The sequence below is a fragment of the Thermothelomyces heterothallicus genome, assembly GCF_042370625.1.
Source record: "Thermothelomyces heterothallicus CBS 202.75 unplaced genomic scaffold P884_scaffold_7, whole genome shotgun sequence".
Taxonomy (NCBI): Eukaryota; Fungi; Ascomycota; class Sordariomycetes; order Sordariales; family Chaetomiaceae; genus Thermothelomyces; species Thermothelomyces heterothallicus.
In genome coordinates, this window is record NW_027192568.1 from 987,383 (window position 1) to 1,006,173 (window position 18,791).

The 18,791-nt window shown below is 57.1% G+C and overlaps 4 protein-coding genes across 4 annotated transcripts; 3 read left to right on the forward strand and 1 right to left on the reverse strand.

Moving 5' to 3' along the window:
• Window positions 1-2,502: 2,502 nt before the first annotated feature.
• P884DRAFT_196824 (RNA polymerase II subunit A) lies at window positions 2,503-3,331 on the forward strand (the record flags this gene model as incomplete). Its single annotated transcript, XM_069438013.1, has 2 exons — window positions 2,503-2,621; window positions 2,674-3,331. The coding sequence occupies 2 exons, from the start codon at window positions 2,503-2,505 to the stop codon at window positions 3,329-3,331; spliced, it is 777 nt and encodes a 258-aa protein (XP_069298943.1).
• Window positions 3,332-5,711: 2,380 nt separating this feature from the next.
• Window positions 5,712-8,557, forward strand: P884DRAFT_196640 (uncharacterized protein; the record flags this gene model as incomplete). The annotated part of the gene is made up of 2 exons (XM_069437993.1): window positions 5,712-6,641; window positions 6,710-8,557. 2 exons carry the CDS (start codon window positions 5,712-5,714, stop codon window positions 8,555-8,557), a joined length of 2,778 nt encoding a protein of 925 aa, XP_069298944.1.
• A 1,886-nt stretch (window positions 8,558-10,443) lies between these two features.
• P884DRAFT_328787 (uncharacterized protein) lies at window positions 10,444-13,748 on the reverse strand. The gene is made up of 5 exons (XM_069445607.1): window positions 12,579-13,748; window positions 12,196-12,518; window positions 11,886-12,121; window positions 10,950-11,829; window positions 10,444-10,844 (listed from the first exon to the last, which is right to left on the reverse strand). Exons 1-5 carry the CDS (start codon window positions 13,469-13,471, stop codon window positions 10,735-10,737), a joined length of 2,442 nt encoding a protein of 813 aa, XP_069298945.1. The 5' UTR covers window positions 13,472-13,748; the 3' UTR covers window positions 10,444-10,734.
• A 2,358-nt stretch (window positions 13,749-16,106) lies between these two features.
• P884DRAFT_298711 (major facilitator superfamily domain-containing protein) lies at window positions 16,107-18,117 on the forward strand (the record flags this gene model as incomplete). Its single annotated transcript, XM_069444627.1, has 5 exons — window positions 16,107-16,128; window positions 16,181-16,489; window positions 16,577-16,839; window positions 16,920-17,415; window positions 17,549-18,117. The coding sequence occupies 5 exons, from the start codon at window positions 16,107-16,109 to the stop codon at window positions 18,115-18,117; spliced, it is 1,659 nt and encodes a 552-aa protein (XP_069298946.1).
• Between the last annotated feature and the right edge of the window lie 674 nt (window positions 18,118-18,791).

Here is an 18,791-nt window from a genome sequence, read left to right on the forward strand (position 1 = left end):
GGTTTCAGGTGCGAGGTGCGCCATCGCCCTGGCTCGCTTTCGGGCGGCGCTCTGGGCGAGTGAGTGTGTGCGTGTGTGTGTGTGTGTGTGTGTGTGTGCGTCTCCGTGCTTGTTGTGTCTGGGGGGTGTGTGGGCGTGTCGGTGGGGACTCCAGCAACGACGCTGCTGCCACCACTGCGACTCGGTAACCGAGAAATTGAGGCAAGGGGGTCTTACAGGAGGCCTTGTCTGGCGCCTCGGCCCGTCAAACTTGCAAGTCAGGTTGCACTTGACGCCGGGTTAGGGTATTGTGAGTTGAGCACGGTAAAAGTACTGTATTCTCGGGCCGGGTTGGGCTGGTCTGTATCGCCGGCGCCCTCCGCTGCCGAGGCTGAAGGTTATCGCAGTTGCGAGCCGACAAGACCGAGTTGGTGAAATTGGAAATCGGTCAGCCAGTGTTGTGAAAAACCGTGGTGCTTGGGGCTTGTTTCGTTCGCCTGCTCGATTTTGCGCTCGGGCAGTGCCAGGCAGCCCAGGGTCGGGGGAAGGAACTGGCCGATTAGTGTGTATGGGGCACTGGAGGCTCTCCACAATTGTTGGGGGTGGGCGTCGGATTCGGTGCCTGGCGGCCGGGATGGTACTGCACGGAATAGTTAGTGTATTATTAGAACTGGGCCCGGCGATCGCGTCTCCTGAAAAAAAAAAAAAATCGTGGCCCCCTTAAGTGACAGCAGAGAATCGAGGACCAGCGATTCCGGCGACATGTATGGATATTATGGAGCTGGCACGATGGACAACCTAAGAGGACAGGCGCAGGACGGGGGTTTGAGAATGGGGGCGGAAGACTGCCCAAGGCACCTAACCTAGGCAGATTGCTGAATGAAAGCTGGAGGGCTAAGGTAGGTTCCATGTCAGAGGGGCGCCTGCAAGGAGTGTAGTGAGGGAGTGGAGAAGCGCTGCAGGAGCAACCTACATATGCAGTACTCCGTACGTGTATGTCCATACATTACAAGAGCCGTTGAGCGGCTGGAAGAAGGGCAGCTAAGCGCGCTACAGTCCAACTGCAGACAGCAAGACCCCGCCCGGCAGCAACCGCTGCTGTATTTGCTGCAGCCAACTCCTCACCAACCGCAGACAGCCTGCAGGAGCATCGACGACTCCTCGAATCGGGCGACCTGGAGGAACTTTTGAGGGCTCAGAACCCTAGTATACTGTACCCCCTCATTTTACACCCACTGCGTATGATGTTCGGTCTGCATCTACCAGAGTACTTGGCCGACTCGGTTTCATTGTCAAGCCATACGCAAGACAACGAGGCACAGGGGGCCAATCCACGACCGACACTTTCCTCGACCTTTCGACATGGAACTTTGCGGTTCCCGACGGCAGGGGTAAGTTCACCATTCATGTGTCTAGGATAACTCCCGTTGGCTTGACGAACCACCCGATCTAGGAACCATCAATCTTTCCAAGCTACACTGATAGGCACAAGCCAGCCTTTAGTGTATTCCACGCAGTACGGATTACTAGTGTGAAGAACGGGAGGGAGGGCTCCTCGCTGTATGTCGGCAAACGTTTCCCACCCAATCGCCGCCAATAAGCGGGCGGCAACACCGGAATTATTTTTAGAAGTCGCTGGCTGCTCTAAACCCAGGAGAGCCAGAGCCTCCTTATGTGTTGCGTAGGTAGCCGCACGGCAACGATGTTTAAAGAGTTTGCCCTGCTAGTTATGTGCGCAGAGGGGGGCATTCGCATTTGAGCCCGGCCGAATAACTAACCTACTCCATCGCAATGCTTTCACTTTTGCACTCGTCGCAGCAGAAACACACCCAACATGAGATTGTTCCAAACATCTTGAACAGAAGCACCGAGGGAGGGGGGGCCCAGAAAGGCCCCAACCCAATCAAAGGCGCTGTAGCCCCCCGGCTCTTAGTTATTAGGCAGGGGTGACTTGGTTGATCTGAAACACTCGCCTCGCACCATCGTTGGCTGATATCCCGGTCGGGCGGTGAAACCGGGCATTATTCTGATTGGGCGGCACGTTTGCTCTCTTTGCCAAGGTCTCCGGTTCCGGTTTGCTTGCAAATTTCAAACGAGCTTTCCTCTGACGTCGGAGCTGCGAAAAGAGCCGCCAGTTCACTTGCATCTCACTCAGCTTGTAGCGTGCAATCGCTTCCCATGATGAAATCGTAGCATTTCCGCTCTGGTGTCTTGTTCCCGCAGGTAAGCAGGTTTGATACCTAGACTACTGGCCTTCGTTCCCGTCTCTCCCCGTTCGTGATGACCTTTTTATTGGAGCTGTCTGCAGACCTGCTCCGCAGGCGTTGATGACATGTTCTTAATTACGCTTATTATCCTGATCGTGTCGTGGTTTTTCAGCAATCTTTCGCGCATCCGTGTCACTCGATAGCTCCCAGCTAACACTGGCCATAGAGCAACCGTGGGTCCAAGCCTCGCGGAATAGAGGAAGCTTCTTGCGTCGAGGAGGAGCTCCCGTCCGAAGTTCGTCTCACACCTTCCGTCATGGATACAACGAGCGGCAATGCGGGCACTGCCGCCATGCCCGAGAGCGGGCAGCAGGAAAATAATAAGAACGGGTTCAAGCTGAGGTTCTGCACCGTCTGTGCCAGCAATCAGAACCGGTACGTATCGGTCAATCTCGCGGGCAGCAAGCGGGGGGCTGACGTCGTTCAGGTCAATGGAAGGGCACCTCCGCCTCGCTCAGGCCAACTACCCCGTCATCTCGTTCGGCACCGGGTCTCTGGTGCGCCTGCCCGGGCCCACCATCACCCAGCCCAACGTCTACAAGTTCAACGAGACCTCGTACGATAGCATCTACCGCGAGCTCGAGGCCAAGGACCCCCGCCTGTACCGGGCGAACGGGCTGCTCAACATGCTCGGGCGGAACCGCATCATCAAGTGGGGCCCCGAGCGCTGGCAGGACTGGCAGGTCGGGATGCCGAGGGTCAAGCACGAGAAGGACCAAGGGAGCGCCGGCATGGAGGCGGGCGTGCCCGACATTGTCATCACCTGCGAGGAGCGCTGCTGGGACGCCGTGGTTGACGACCTTCTCCAGCGCGGCTCTCCCCTGAACCGGCCCGTCCACGTCATCAATATCGACATCAAGGACAACCACCAGGACGCCTCGATCGGCGGCGGGGCCATCGTCGACCTGGCTGACTCCCTGAATAAGGTGGCTCAGGAGGAGCGCGAGAGAGTAGGAGCTGCCCTCTTTGATTCTGGCGCCGCCGGCAGCCGAGCGAGCTTCGACGAGCGGGTGCCCGAGGTCCTAAGCGAGTGGCAAGAGAGGTGGCCTGGGCTGCCGTCAACGTGGACATTGTCTTGGTTCTGAGTGTTCTGCCTACGTTCATTTTCCCTTTGCGAGAGGCGTTTGGCGGTCGGGTATTCTGGGAGCGCGATTTCGGCGTTAGGGGAGGGAGTTTCGAGAGATACCATGCATCCTTTCATCGTCGAGTTCTGCTATGCACGTGCCATGAAGATAATGATAACTGCGGGGTGCTGCCCCATCTCACTAAATCCGCACTCCGTACGGATTACACAAAGGGGGGAACCGTAAGATGATGATCATGGCTGTTTCCGGCATCCCGGTGGGAGCCCTCGGCAGCCCCGGGTTGCGATCCTGGTGCCCGAGTTTCCGCTTTTTGTTCCACATCATCGTTCCGTGGAGACCTTCCGGCCCCGCTCCGGTCACGCAGTAGTAAGTACTAGTACTTTGCAATATAATTTAGTGCGTTGAAGCTAACGTAGAAGCGAAAAGCTGCCATATTTGAGCAGCAGATAACTACTGGAAAGAGGTAGAACTGCGAACAAGCCGGGCGAGTCGGGATATTTAGTACGCAAAGACCTGTGTCTGGCCAGACCCGCGGTGGAACAAAGACGGTTGTTGACTCGGCTTCGAAAACTGCTTGACTGGCTGGGAGCCTGTGTGTTCGAACGTCTGGCTTTGGTTGGCATTTGGGACGTAATACTGCGTGCACTGTATGTACATACATTACACTCTTCTAATTAGTCCCGCTTTGTTTCAGGGAGTAGGACCTGAAAGTCAACGCAATTCAGTTGCGTCCTATATAGAACTAACGCGGCGATCGAGCCGCGCGAGGAGCTCCCAAGCGCAGACCCTGCCCGTCGGGTACCCGAAGGGATTGTTTAAAGTAGAAAAAGAGGTCGTAAAGTTTACGGTCAAGGTCGTCCAAAAGAGCAAAATCAACGGCGTCGACCTTGGCAGGTGCGATGCACGCCAGCCAATCAATCGAAGCTACGGAGTATCTAAATGCAGATACCTTCTGTTGTTTCCTTTCGAGGAAGTTGGTGGTGTACGTAAAGGTACATACATACCGTGTCGTGGCACGAAAGTCTAGGCTGGTCGATTCAGCTCGACTCGCCCTGTCTCGGCGGCAACCTACTCCAGCAAATCTCTGTGCTCACGGGGAAAAGAGCGGACCGAGGGCGTCAGGTCCTCGATGCTGACTTGCAGGGTCGATCCTCCGCCCATCCCTGTCTACTCTTATGTACACTAGTACCGCCTTCCGCCGTGCTTTCGTCGGCCCAGTTGGTCTTGCCGTTAATTTACCCTACTTGTAGGTAAATGTAGTTAGTGGATGTACGGAGTAACTACCTTCGTAACTGCTTCCCTACTCCTTACAGAGTGGCGCGCGCGACGAGGTACCTCGACAGGGAAATTAGGCCCCCAGCAGGCACCGCAGCACAAACCAATCGCCGCCAAGTTGCCCCGTGGCTGTCAGGGGCGGCCCGCCTGGGGCAGTTTAATTGCCTTTTTGTCACTTTTTCCGCCCTTGTTGAGCCCCCCCCCCCAGTCCCGCTCCTCGGTGATTTCCACGACCCGCACAAAGAGTTCGTCCCGGGGTCGGTCACTTTGTAACTAAAAATCATTAAACGCTTCTTAAAAGAAGGCGAGAGCGGGTTTGGCTCCCCGCGCTTTCTTTTGAGAAGGATTCTCTCCTTTCTGCTCTGCTTGCTCTCCTGACTCGTGTTTCTGTTTCCAGTCGTTCCTTAGTCGCCGCCACTCCTTTTTTTTGCAAGCTTCGTAGCACGGGCACCGAGCCCCAGAACGAGATTCACGGACGAGACCAGACGATTTGACGTGCTCTTTACGCAGTCTCTCGAGTCGCGCCCAACAAAGCCCAACGAGGCATTCGACTTGCAAGAACAAGACGGTGTCGCAAACAGGCTAGGCCGCTTCTATATCGGACCCGATTTTTCGATATCTAGCCTGCCTTAGTTCCGCTGTTCCGAGTGGTCGGGGCCGTGCCACTTGAACCTTGGTTGCCCTGGCAGGAGCTGCACCTTTTTTGTGTGCACACGCTAGCCACTGACCGTGGCCCCCCCCTCCCTTCGTTGGCCAGCACTCGAGGTGTTTCATGCTTGTGACAGACTCTCGACCACCATTCTCCGCCGTGCGGCGTACGGTCCATTTCTTCGTCTAAACTTAATTTCTTCGTTTTTGACGGCAAGCGTCGACAATCTCCACAGTTTGGCGCCAACGCAGCCGTGCGCCCGCAAGAGACGGCCAACAAGCGAACGTTGGACGAGCTACACCGAATACCATGAATGGCCGAAATGCACCGCTGTCACCCGTCTCTGTAGGAGGTAGCGAATGGTCATATCCCGCCGTCGATAAGGACGGGCCCTCAACCCAGAACAATAGCGGACAGCTCAACACACCGCCTGACTCGGCCGGCCCAGTCAAGCCGATGAACGCCAACTTCCCGCCGGGGCCGCCGGGGCCGCCGGGGCCGAGGAGCGTCGGCGCTCCCTCGCCGCCTCCGTCCGTCGGACGATCCAGCGCCGGCACCAATCTGTACGCCAGGAGTGAGAGCGGGAGGAGCACGACCCAGAGCCAGCAGTCGGAAAACCAGGAACTGGTGCTCTCGGAGCACTACATTTCGCTCAAGCGCTTCCTCTCCGCCACGTCGCGCGATGGCAACCCGAAGCCCCCACCAAACAAGGCTCGCGACAAGCTGCAGCGCCTCACCGGCGTCCAGTTCCTCGAGCTCAGCACCGACGTCTACGACGAGCTGAAGCGACGCGAGGCCGCGAGCCGCAGACCCCCCAATGCCCCCCCCGGCACGGGGCCTCCCGAGTACCTGCTGCCCGAGGAAAACTTCCACCCGAAGCGCAACCAGGCGCGCCAGAAGCTGTCCTCCCTCGGCGCCCCGCGGTTTCGTGACCTGGCCACCGACGTCTTTTGCGAGCTGGAGCGGAGGTTCCCGCGCTTTGCCGGCGGGGACATTCCCCGCGTGGGAAGCCCAATGTCCGTCCGCGGAGGACCGCCGAGCCGCTCGCAGACCCCGGTCAACGGGATGAACGGATATCCCCCCAGGGGCCAGAGCCGGAGGCGCCCTTCGGAAGCCAGCTCGGTGCGGAGTGGGCGCGGGTTGCCGACCCCGATCCAGGGCGGCTTCCCTGTCCCGCCCTCGCCCGGACACCCGAACGGCGACTACGGGAGGCCGATGCCGAAGCAGTTCCAGAGCAACACGATTGTGCCGAACAAGAGCACCATGGTGGAAGAGGACGACGATGCTATCAGCCCCACAAGTGCGGACCCAAATACGCCCGACGCCTATGGGCTGCGCAAGGGGCCGGACAACCGGGACAGCAAGCGCAGCGCGGACCAGTCTGAGGTATGCCTTTCTCTTGCCTTGACATGTTTTTGTTTGTCCTCTCATTTCGCTGACCCCAAGTCGTACAGTCCGAGAAAAAGCTCATTGAAGAGTACGAGCAACAGGTCAGGGAGCTGCGCGAGAAGCTCGATGGCATGGAAGACACGCTGAAAAAAAAAGACGACGAGCTGAATGACTTGCGGGACGGGGAACGGTCGAAAGCGGCCGCGGCGGACTCGGAAAGGAAAGAGTGGGACGATGCCCGCGCGAATCTGGAGGACAAGCTTGCCGAAGCCCGCGAGTTGAACGACTCGTTGCAGCGGGAGCTAGACAGGATCAGGGCGGAGCACGAGAGCGAGATTCGGGAGTTGAGGAACGAGCTCGAGCAGGCCCGGGAATCCAGCAGCAGCAGCAGCAGCAGCACGGCGCCGGGCGGGGCGGCTGATGCCGACCTGGAGCGGGAGAACAAAGCGCTTCGGATGGCGCTGGAAGAGCAGGAGCAGGTGACGGAGCAAGTGCGGCGGGAGGCGCAGGAGTTCCTGCGGGAGATGAAGATGATTTCGCAGCAGAGCAATGCCGCCTGGGAGAGGCAGACACAGATGGAGAAGACGATCGAGTCGCTGGAGCGCGAGGTGCGAGAGTGGCAGAACCGCTATGCGCGGACCAAGACTCAGCTGCGCGACATGCGCGGTTCCTCCGCGGGCCTCACGGCCGACCAGGACGCGGCCAAGTACGTCCGCGAGAAGGGGTTCGTAGACGATGCGGGATTGGTAAAGGACATCCACGTCACCAAGTTCCAGCTTGCCATCGACGACCTCCTCCGGCGAGCCCGCGCCGATAGTCCGGAGCGGGTGATCGACTCGATGAAGGCGGTCGTCGTCAGCGTCCGGAGGATCACCAAAGACATCGACGTGGCGGCGCAGTCCGGTGATGCGGCGGTGCAATATCAGAAGCAGAGATCGCGGGTGTCCTCCACGGCCAACAACCTGATCACGGCCTCTAAGAACTTTGCGAGCTCGGCTGGCATCTCGCCGGTCTCGCTGCTCGACGCGGCGGCCTCCCACCTGGTCGCGGCGATTGTCGAGCTGCTTCGCGCGGCCAAGATCCGCACCACGCCGGCAGACGAGCTGGAAGAGGACGACGACGGCACGGTAACGCCTGTCGACTCGACCGCCTTCTTCTCTCCGCAGAGCAACGGCCAGAGCAAGATGTCGAGCGTAGCGTCCATACAGACCTCGCTGCCCGCCCCGCCACCGTTTCAGGGCCTAGGCCCGATGAGCCGTTCCAGCGTGGACTCGTCTGCCTACAGCCCGGTCAGCTCGCCGCGCGAGTCGCTTACCAGGGGTCCGACGGCCGGCAACGGCTCTGTTGCCGACGGCAGCGAAGGCGGATACGGCGGCCTGGGCAAGCCCTTGCCCATTGCCCCCAACACCAACGGGAACAGTGGGTATGGCAACTTCAACAGCAGCAGCGGCAGGAACAACGGCCAGCAATCCAATCGGCAGATCGAAGACCTCAAGATCTACCTCGAAGACCAGACGGCCGTGCTGGTGCAGACGGTCCAGAACCTGGTGCAGCTGGTGCGCGATGACGCCGACATTGACCGGATCACGAGGGAGATCAACGCCATCGCGGACGTGGTCGGGCAGGCGACGGCCGAGACGCAGTCGGTGGTGGGCGGCGGGCCCGGCGGCACCGGCACCGGCACCGGCGCCGAGCTGGTCAAGAGGCTGACGAACTGCCGCGAGCGCCTGACGGAGGCCGGCAACCGCGGGCTCGAACTCGCGGCCGGCGGCGGCGACAACAAGAGCCGCGAGTGGCGCATGTGGACGCAGACGCTGCCGCCCATCGCGTTTGAGATTGCTCGCGAGACCAAGGAGCTGGTCCAGCGGGTCGGTCAGCTCTTGCTGGACAACGGGGCGGATGACTTTGCGTGAGACGAAGGCGGTTGCGTCCTTCCGTCTTTTTTCTTGATTCCTGACGACAATGCCCCGAGTCGGGCGAACTAAGGATGAAATGGTAATCATTATTATTGATGCTGCTGTTGCTGTTGCTGCTGCTGCTGCTGCTGCTGCTGGTAGTGCCGGGAATGAGGGGAGTGAACATTTTCATTTGGATGGTTGGGCTTTGCTCTGATACCCATAATGGCCGCTGAGATTCTGTTCCCCTTCATCCCTCTCCTGGATTTGATATGAATTTTTTTTATTCTCCTTTCAACACTTGGTTCATCATCTCTTCGCCATCTCTGTCCGGCATCAATCTCATCTTCGAAGCTGGCTGCGGCTTTCTTCACCTTTTGCATGACCCCCCAACCGAGGATCAAGGCGTTTTTTTTTTATTTTATTTTCTTGTTTCTATATCAGCACAGGAGAAAGGACAGACTGTCTTGGGAAGTTGGGGCGCTTGTGCTATGTATAGGTTTGAGCAGGCCGTTGAGATGGGAGGCCACGGAGCTGACGAAGTGCCTCGAGCCCTTTTTTTTTTTTTTTTTCATGTATGGATGAATGTACATGCACGTGGAATCAGATCTCATACGTGTTTGTGGACGTCTTATCTCTAGCCATTTCTTGTCGCTCTGCCGCTTTGGTTCGCAGGCATATACGGGGAATAGAGATCGAGTTCTGGCCCTGAGCCATCGCTGTATGATGGTTGTATGTTGTGTCTTCCCCGTCGGCGATGCTTGGGAGGTGGACGGTGGGCAAAGAGAAGAAACGTTCCGTGTCTTGGAAAGAAAGAAGGGCTCAGTCAGCCCATGGTCGTTCGCCGCCCTAGCGGCCGCGACGAGCTCGTCCGTTCGTTTCTTAGAGCGCCAAGTACTTACTTACAGAGTGCGTGCGCCCGGTCAAACCTGAGCCCTAGAAGAGCACGCCCCCGTACGCCGGCAGCCCGTCAACCGCTTCGGAAAGAGAATTGCGGCACGATTGGCTGCCGGAGGGGACGATCATGTCTCTCTCCTGAGGAGAGAAGTTTCCGTTTTCCTCATATTCTGCTTTGGGCGGACGACAAGGTTGGCTGCACGGCACTCTAATAAGACAGTGCGGCATGGCCAGGATGGCAACAGTCTTTTGACGAGGAAGAGTGAGCCCTACGAAGTAACTACGTAGTAGTGTATTGTATTGTATGTACGGATTATATACAAAGAACGGACCACGCATACTTCGTCCATACATACATACATCCTGATACATGCATGCATACGGAGTACATGGTTGCCGTTGCCCGACGCAGTTGAGTGGCATGCAAACAGCCTGTTTGTCGTGGCCTCCTGCTGCGGTAGTTTGCTGTTGGGACAACCTTCCCCTTCCCTCCTCCTCCTCCCCCCCCCCCTTTTTTTTTCCCCACTTTTCCTCTTCCCTCTTCTTCGGTCTATCACCGCGCCACAAATGCATATCTGGATCTTAAGCGGCCCCGAGCTGACTGCGAGGCCCTGATCCCGCTGTTTATTTGCATCTGTCTGTCCCTCCGTCCGTCCGTCCGTCTGTCTGTCTGCGTGCCTGCCCTCCCGCCTAGCTAGTTTCATTCTCTTCTCCTTAATTTTTGTTTATTTTATCTGTTTATTTCTGTTTATTTATTTTCCTCCGGATCGTTGAGTTAGTTGCTGGCTCGCAACAGCAACAGCAGCAGCACAAGAAACACAAATATGGAGAGTAGCAGCAGCAGCAGCAGCAGCAGCAGCAGCAGCAGCAGCCACCGCCATGAACGACCCTCAATACCCGACCGGCCGACTCCCGGGACGGGGAGCACATCCCCATCTTCCCCAAGGACTTCACTCTCCTAGGAGAAAAGGAGGGGAAGGGTAGCAGAGATTGAGAGAGACCGGCTAGGTATCCAAGTGTTTGAGAAGATGCAAATTTCGGTGACTGATAGCAACAGTCGCATTCATGTTGATGGCTTGGGGATAAACGCAATATCCAATTCACAGCATGCACACAACGCACACGCGTACACACAAATGGAGGGAAGTGAAGGGCAGGCTATCAAGAACCTCCAGCCTTGGCAACGCATGTATCCAACCAAGGGGCTTCAGGATGGTCCTATTCCGCCACGCTTTGTCCAACCTGATATTATGCCCGGCATCATCTCCAAACACCCATCACTTCCTTAGCCGCTCGAGTCAGAGCCGACGCGCAGCGTTCTCGATCCGACTCTCGATAATGCCCACCCACCTCTCGGCGTTCTTCCAGTTCCGAGCATCGATGCTCTCCACCAACCCAGGGAACACGGCTAATATATCACACACGCACACTTGTCAGCACACAAACCGTTCCCATCTCCGAAGCACTTCCGTCCACTTTTATGTAGGGAGAGTACAGGGTTGGGAAAACTTACCGCCGGCGTAACCAGTCCACAGCCCCGGCGCAAAGACGACATGCTTGAACCATGGGCGGCCGTCCAGGCCCTTTTCATACAGGAAGCTGCGCTCCAAGTACTTGTACTTTGTGTTGACCTTGCGGATGTCCAACCACAGCTTCAGCCTGGCCGGCCACTTCCACCAGGGGACGTGCCGCCCCACCTCCTCCCTCAGCTTGTCGGCGTGCCGGTCCAGCTTCGTCGCGCGCTTGTCGAGCTTGTGGAGGGCCTTGTACAGGCGTTCGAGCGAGATCCTGAAGGACTCTGCCTCACTGTCGGGGGTCCGGGACATGGAGGAGGAGGATGTGAGGACAGTGGAGAGATTCCGGGTGCTGCCGCGGAGTTCAAAGTAGGCATCGTCATCCAGCAGAGAAGCTGCCGTGAGCTCGGCGAATGGCGAGAGGGCCTCGTCGAGCTTGTCCTCGACTTTCTTCACGTAACGGCCAAGGGCACGCGCATAGTCACCTGCACGGAAGGGGATGACGGGAAGGTCGGCGAGCCGCGCAGTGATCACGCCCAAGAGCTGGGCCATGGCGCGGTGGTAGACGAAGCCGGGGTCGCCAAACTTCTCCATCCAGTGGAAGCTGTCATAGTTGCTGTGGTAATGGTACACCGGGTCGCCATTCCTCGCGTCGAAGCCGACGTCGAGAGACGGGATGCCGGCCAAGTCCTGAAAGGCGGCAAAATCGCTGCCGCTTCCCATGGTCTTGATACTCTTGTCCCACAGGTCGTAGACGGTTTGGCCCAGAACGGTCTGGTTCGGCGACGGAACGACAGACGCCGCTGTATAGATGACGTCGTCAAGTAGCGGCGCGGCGCGGGCTGCGAAGTGGGTACCCTCCACCGAGATGTCGGTGTTCTGTACAAAGTCAGCCCGGAGGAAACATTATCTGAGCAGATGGACGATCGACGTACCACGTATGCGACGGTGGCTTCGCTGAGCCAGGGCAGATACTCCTCGACCCATTCGGTGGAGCCGACGAGGCCGTACTCCTCGCCGTCCCAGCTTGCAAAGACAATGGTGCGGAGAGGCTTCCACCCCTGACGGAGGGCCTCTCCAAGAGACCGTATCGCCTCGTTCAAGACTGCGGATCCGCTGTTGGGATCGCCCGATCCTCCTGCCACCCAGGCATCGCGATGATTGCCGACGACTAGCCGAGCGTTTGTAAGTCGATGGTCGCCTGGAAGTAGTCCGCGCACACAAGCATCTGAGGGAGGTGCTTACCGACAACCTCGTCCGAAATGGTGCCGTTGATGACGCCAATGACGTTCCAGAGAGGAGTGATCACGTACTCCTGCTCATTGTACAAGTTGACAACCACATTGTCCGGGGTGGGCCCGATGTTGTAGTGCACGCCTTTGTACCGCAACCCCAGGTTACGAGTCCAGTACTGGTTCAGGTCGTCGGCCTTGGGCCCGTGGCCATTGAGGGCTTTCAGGATGGGAAGCGCATCCTGGTACGAGATTGGGATGGAGGGGATGGAGGGAATCGCGTCGTCCACAGGCAGACGGGGAACCCCTGGCTTGGAAGGGTATCCCGGCGTTGTCCTATCGGCACGTTAGCGGAGAAATCGGGGGCTGGTGAGAGACGGATGGGCTCATGCGTACGGGTCGCCCTGAACGAAGCTGAGGAACTGGGTACTGCCCCGTTGCACGCTGCTGGGATGGCGGGCAGGCCCATTGGGGTACGGCTCCTTTCCGTTCTCCTCGGTGTTCTCTCCGTCGTCGCCCGGGTCGCTGTACAGGATGACGCCGAGCATGCCGAGCTCTTGAGCGCGCTTTACTTTGAGTCCTCTAAAGATACCTCCATACCGGGCAATAGCCACCTTGCCTTTGAGGGTGACGTTGGCCCTGATCAGGTCCTCGAAGTCCTGGTACGATCCATAGTTGACGTAGACGACGGGACCGGTGACGTTTCCCGAGGCGGAGTAGCCGTGGAAGGTGGGCACTCGATCGGGCAGACTGGTCGAGGGGTCCTCGCCGAGGACGTCTTCGGTAAGGGCCGCCTCATACGACACCTTCCAGACAGAGGCGCCGTCGGCATTCTTCTCCTTCTCCAGCAGGGCGAGCCGATGGTCGACGGGATAGTTGAGGTACGTGTCGTAGGACACGATCTCGGATGTGACGCCGAACTCCTCCCACTTGTTCTTGGTCCAGACGGCCTGGGAGTAGTTCTTACCGGCCAGGTGAGGCCCGGCGGTATAGTACCTGCTCCACTCCTCGGCGCGCTGGCTCGAGGGGACTTCGAGAAGGATGCGCTGCAGCTGCTCGTACGACAGCTTCCTTTTGTGATGGCCAGGCCACGTCCAATCGTCGCCGGGGTCGCGCTGCGAACCGCCGGCGGGGAAGTAGACCATGGACACGGCCACGGCGATGAAGAACCATATCAGGATCGATGCTAGAGCGACGGTGCAGAAGCGGCGCAACACCGCATGCGGGTACCGGGGCCGCCGCTCCGCCACCGGGACCGTGACGATGAGCGGCGTGCGCTCCGAAGGCATGGTCGCAGTAAATGGGGTATGTCGCCAGTCAACAAGCCTGGTGTTCCTCGTCGCACGGGTTTGCACCTCTCGTCCCAAATCCGTAGGTAGTTGCGATGATCTCGCAATGGATGTGATGGCGATGAAGACGGAGCCGACGGAAACCGTTACTCACAAGTCGTCAGTAAAACACAGCGCCACATCGAGTACCCTTACGGAAACAGATGTAGCATTATTCTCTTGTCGGCCTACGCTGGTCAACAGCTGAGTGTTTCTTCCTTCCTTTCTTTTTTTTTTTGTTTTCGTAAGGAACGTTGGGTGGCACGGCCGTTGATGAGAATCCGCCCGATCGCGTTCACAAGCAGAGGGTAGGTGCGTGCTGGTCAGGTTAGTCATCATGTTCAGCGTGCGTATTCGATGGATCAACGCTGACGCAACCGCATGAAGCTGCGATTTGTGTTTGGAGAGCTGCCATTTTAGGCTTAGTTAGGCCCATTTCAGAGTACCAACGCAGCGGGATACAACCGCCCAAACAATCGCAGTTCGAATTACGGATAACTAATTTTAACCTAGTGCTCCTTAACATAGTTACCGAACGTAGCGGTAAGCACGGAAAACAAGTACCGTGCCTTACATGTAGTATACACGTGTACGGATGTACATACATGGGTACATAGGTAGTTACACACCTTGGTAGGTGCTTGCGTTGTTCTATTCACACTCTCTTTCATCTGCTAACTTGGCTATTTGCTCAAAACCTCCTGCACCTCATTCTAACCCACAATAGCGTTATCGTTTGAGAGACTCAGAGTGACGGGGAAACTGAGTAGGATCCGTAGAGTATATTCGTAGTATACATCTACATGCTACATCCGTACATCCAATTGTCCACTAAGCGCGGAAGGCGCGCCAGATGTTCCGGTAACTTATCCCCTCCACGAACTATCCTCACCAACTATATAAATACCGCCAAGGTATAACTATATCTTACCTTACACAACGTCCCTCTATTACTGCCGACGTTTTTTTTTTTTTTTTTTTTTTTTTGCGTTCCCCGTTCATCGCCCACTCCACCGTCACACTGTCGCTTTTTCTGGCCCTCAATTGACTCGGTTCCCTCGCGATGTCCAGGCCTCACTGGGAATACCAAGTGATCAGAAAATGTAACCCTGCAGCTTAGTGTACAATAGTTATAGCGGCCGCCTCCGCACTACCCCCATGCACTGCATAGCACCGGAACGGCAAGTGGGGTTCGCATGGTGCAGGAAGGAGCACACCGAGCGTTGGCTGCTGCTCCGTAGCCGGAACCCACCCAGCTTCCGCAGGTACGCCAATGGTAGGAAAAATAATTCTAGCGCGGTACTTGCCACCAATGACTCTTTGGCACATGGCCCACGTATCACTCCAGGTTTATTTCCCCTGGAACAGGTGTAGTGTGATTCAGCCGGACCCTACGGCGTAGGCTTCGGTGAAACCTCTTAACGCCGCTCCCTCTTGATGTTTTGTCGAGGCCTGGCTTCCCATTTCGGAGGTGAGAATGAGTTTAAAAGCCGCTGCTCAATGGTGGATGGGACCGTGAGATCAAGAGCGTCTTTTGTCACCAACGCACCTTCCCGAGGAGACGGCGAGCGATTGTCGAACATCTCGGTCCCGCCTCCGAGCCGTCGGCCCGCAGCGGCGCCGACTGGGCGCCGCCTTTCTTGAGGTCAGCTTTGGCCGAAGACCGGGACCCGTATCCGACAGCATTCTCCACCGAAATCGGGAGCCAGCCAATCATGTCAACCAGATTCGGGGGGTGCCTGGCCAGAAGACCGCCGCATGGATGTGGTGCGGTGCTGCACCGCATTTCTTGTGTGAACTCTTTGTTTTTTTCCTGTTGGGTCAGGCCTTGCCGCTCGTGACTGTCTTTTTTTTCCCTCCCCTCTTTGCATAGAAGACTGTCTACTCCGCTATTTCCGAGAGCGCCTCCATTTCTCGTTCTCGTTGTCTATTTTCTTATTTTTACCATCTGTACACTACTTCCGTACATACACTTTAGTGCCTGCCTGAAGCGCAGTTGCTAAGCGGCAAATCATCTGCGTTGTGGCGCCACTTGCTGGCATTGCTTTCTCGGTCCCACTGAGAGAACACCCCTCCCCCTCTCCCGCAAGAACAAACGCCCTCTAACACCACTTGTTTTTGCGGTTGGGGCATGCATCATGGCCAATAAGACGAAGAAAGGGCCCAAATTGCCCGTACAACAGCTCGCAATCCTCGGTAAGCGTCATTCTTCAGTCCGATGGTGCCCGGATCGTCTTGTGTTTTTGCCCAAAGCTGTTGTTGTTGATGATGTTGTTGTTGCTGCTGCTGCTCTCGAGGAATATCCTGGGTCTTGGGTTCTGGTTGGTTGGGAGACCAACAAAGCCATTCATTCATCCAGTTCCTTTTTTTGTTTTTACAATTGATGGCGATCATACACATACATACATACACACCCTTCGACATCAAAATGGTGATCATCATCACCACCACCAACAACAGCAACAGCAACAGCAACAGCAGCAACAACACGGCTCACGCACGCAGAGCCCTTCCTTTTCAGCCCTGCCATATTTTCACTATGCCGGAAAAGGGAACCCAATTGCTCTCTTGGCTCCCCACAGTTTCGCATTCCATCATGACTTTCTCCACCATCCCGGGTACCGTTCCCATTCCGTGCCGCCACAGCTAACCGAGCTCGATCCGATGTAGCGATTGCGAGGTTTGCCGAGCCCCTGGCCCTCACCTCGGTCTTCCCCTATCTTCCCGAGATGATCGCCAGCTTCGGCGTCGAGAAGAACGAGGTCGCACGATGGGCCGGTCTCACGGGAGCCATCTTCTCCATCGCCCAGAGCTGTACTGCCGTCGCCTGGGGCAGGGCCTCGGACAAGTTTGGTCGCAAGCCCGTCATCCTCACCGGCCTCGCCAGCACCATGGCATGCTTCCTGCTCTGGGGCGTGTCGACGAGCCTCCCCATGGCCATCACCATCCGTGCCATCATGGGTGGCGGCAACGGCAATGGTACGTCCGCCTCTTCTCCCTTCGATCTGCTCTCGCACATCTGTCTCCCTATTTATTCACCCACTCATTCATGAATCCCAAAAACAGTCGGCATCATCAGGACCATGGTAGCAGAGATGGTGCCAGAAAAGTCTCTGCAACCAAAGGCCTTCTCCCTCATGCCTCTTGTGTGGAGTATCGGTTCCGTCTTCGGCCCTGCCTTTGGCGGCTTCTTTGCTCGCCCTGCCGAGCAGTATCCCAACCTCTTTGGCAACATCGACTTCTTCAAGCGCTATCCCTTTGCTCTGCCTAATCTGATGGCCTGCTGCGTCTTCTTTGTGTCATTTATGACCGGATTACTATTCCTCAAGGTTGGTCCCGAATCTACGAAGGGAGAGAAAACGAGGACAGGACTATGGGGGCTGTGTGAATAAAGCTGACCTTTTCCCAGGAAACCCTCCAGAGCAAGCGCCACAAGCGCGACTGGGGCTTGGTGCTGGGCGAGAAGCTGACCAGGCCCTTTCAGCGGCCCAAAGCGCACGCCAGGCGGAGGAGGTTATCCTTTGTCGACGACGAGGCATCAGCGCCGCTACTCGCCGACACATCCTTATCCAACTCGGAGCAAATCGCCGCCAAAGATGAGCCCGTCACGAACCGGGAGATCTTCACCTACCAGACCAGCATAAACCTGCTCTCGTACACCTTCCTGGCCCTGCATTCCGTCGCTTACGACCAGGTTCTGCCCGTATTCCTCAACTATCCGCGCGTGGTCCCGGACGAGACCAATACTCGCCTTCCCTTCAAGTTCACGGGCGGCTTCGGCCTCAGCTCCGACAAGATCGGTACCATCTTTACGGTGTACGGCATCGCTTGCGGCATTGTTCAGTTCTTCCTCTTCCCGGCCCTCTGCGCCCGCTTTGGCGTGCTCAACTGTTTTCGAGCAAGCAGTACGTTAACCGTTTTACCCCCTCCTCTATTTACCATCTTTCCACCCAATCTCCGCCGCCTCCAACTTGTCTGCGCCGCGTAAGGTATACCATATGCAAAGACTAACCAGAACCCAAAACAATATTGAAACAGCCCTCATCTTCCCGCTCATCTACCTCCTCACTCCCTACACCGCCCTGATCCAGGACACCACGATCCGTTACATTGTCTTCCTGACCATCATGCTCGTCAAGGGCTTCGTCGTCATCGTCGGCTTCCCCTGCACCACCATCCTGCTCACCAACTCGGCCTCGTCCCTGCGCGTCCTCGGCACCCTCAACGGCTTCGCCACCACTTTCAGCGGCCTCGGCCGCGCCGCCGGCCCCGCCACCACCGGCGCCGTCTTCACCTGGGGCGTCCGCAAGGGCTACGCCATCGCCCCCTGGTGGCTACTGGCCGCCATCGCGCTTGCCGGCGCCGTCGTCCCCTGGTTCATCGAGGAGGGCCAGGGCCCAACCCGCAGCCTCGGGGACGGCGCGGCGGACGACGGAGAAGGCGAAGGTCAAGGACGGGGAAGGGAGCGGGACGGAGGCAGCGAGGGTGCCGGTGGCGAGGATGCCGCTCTGCTGGGAAGTTCCTCCACTACCTCGGACTCGGATGCCGGGGGCGACGGTGCGAGCAGCAAGAAGCAGAAGAAGGGTTCTCAGTACGGCACCCTCTGAAAACGTCGGCGGCCGGGACTCGAGTGCGAACGCGGGCGAGGCGAGGCGAATACGGAGGCAAAGAGGCAAGGCGTCATTAAGACCATGACGAAACGAGCGTAATGTTGTGAAGCGATACCAAATACGGCATATCGAGACACGTCTTATTAGAGAGGGTTGTTGGTGTGTAATTGGGTGTGGGATGTTGAAAACCGGGGATTCGGCGCTCCTCATTGCTTGGTCGAAGATATACTTCGTTGCATCGATATTACCGCATTGGGATTCGGCGTTGGCTGGGAAAATAAAAGAGGGAGAAACAACGATGAAAGTACCGGCTTTGTTAGGGTAACCGTTATGGAAAGAAGACAAAATGGAAAGAAAAAAATTCTGGAAAAAGTAACAAGACCTTCATAGCATCATTGAAACCAACCAAACCGAGCTGACTGACTCCTCTGTTTATGAAGCCAACCCGTACATTGCAACCCAGGTGAAGATTAAGTCGATGCAGTGAGCGGAATCGGACTCGATTCGGGGCGGTCAGTTGAGTTCACAGTAGGTGTACAAGTGCTGCAAAGGCCAAAAGTTTATTTTAAAGCTGAAAAGGTATCATCATTTCAGTCGTTCCCATGGCTACCTTAGATAACACTGGAGACAGATGCACTCTGTCCTCTGTCCACCACCTGGCCCCCCTCTTG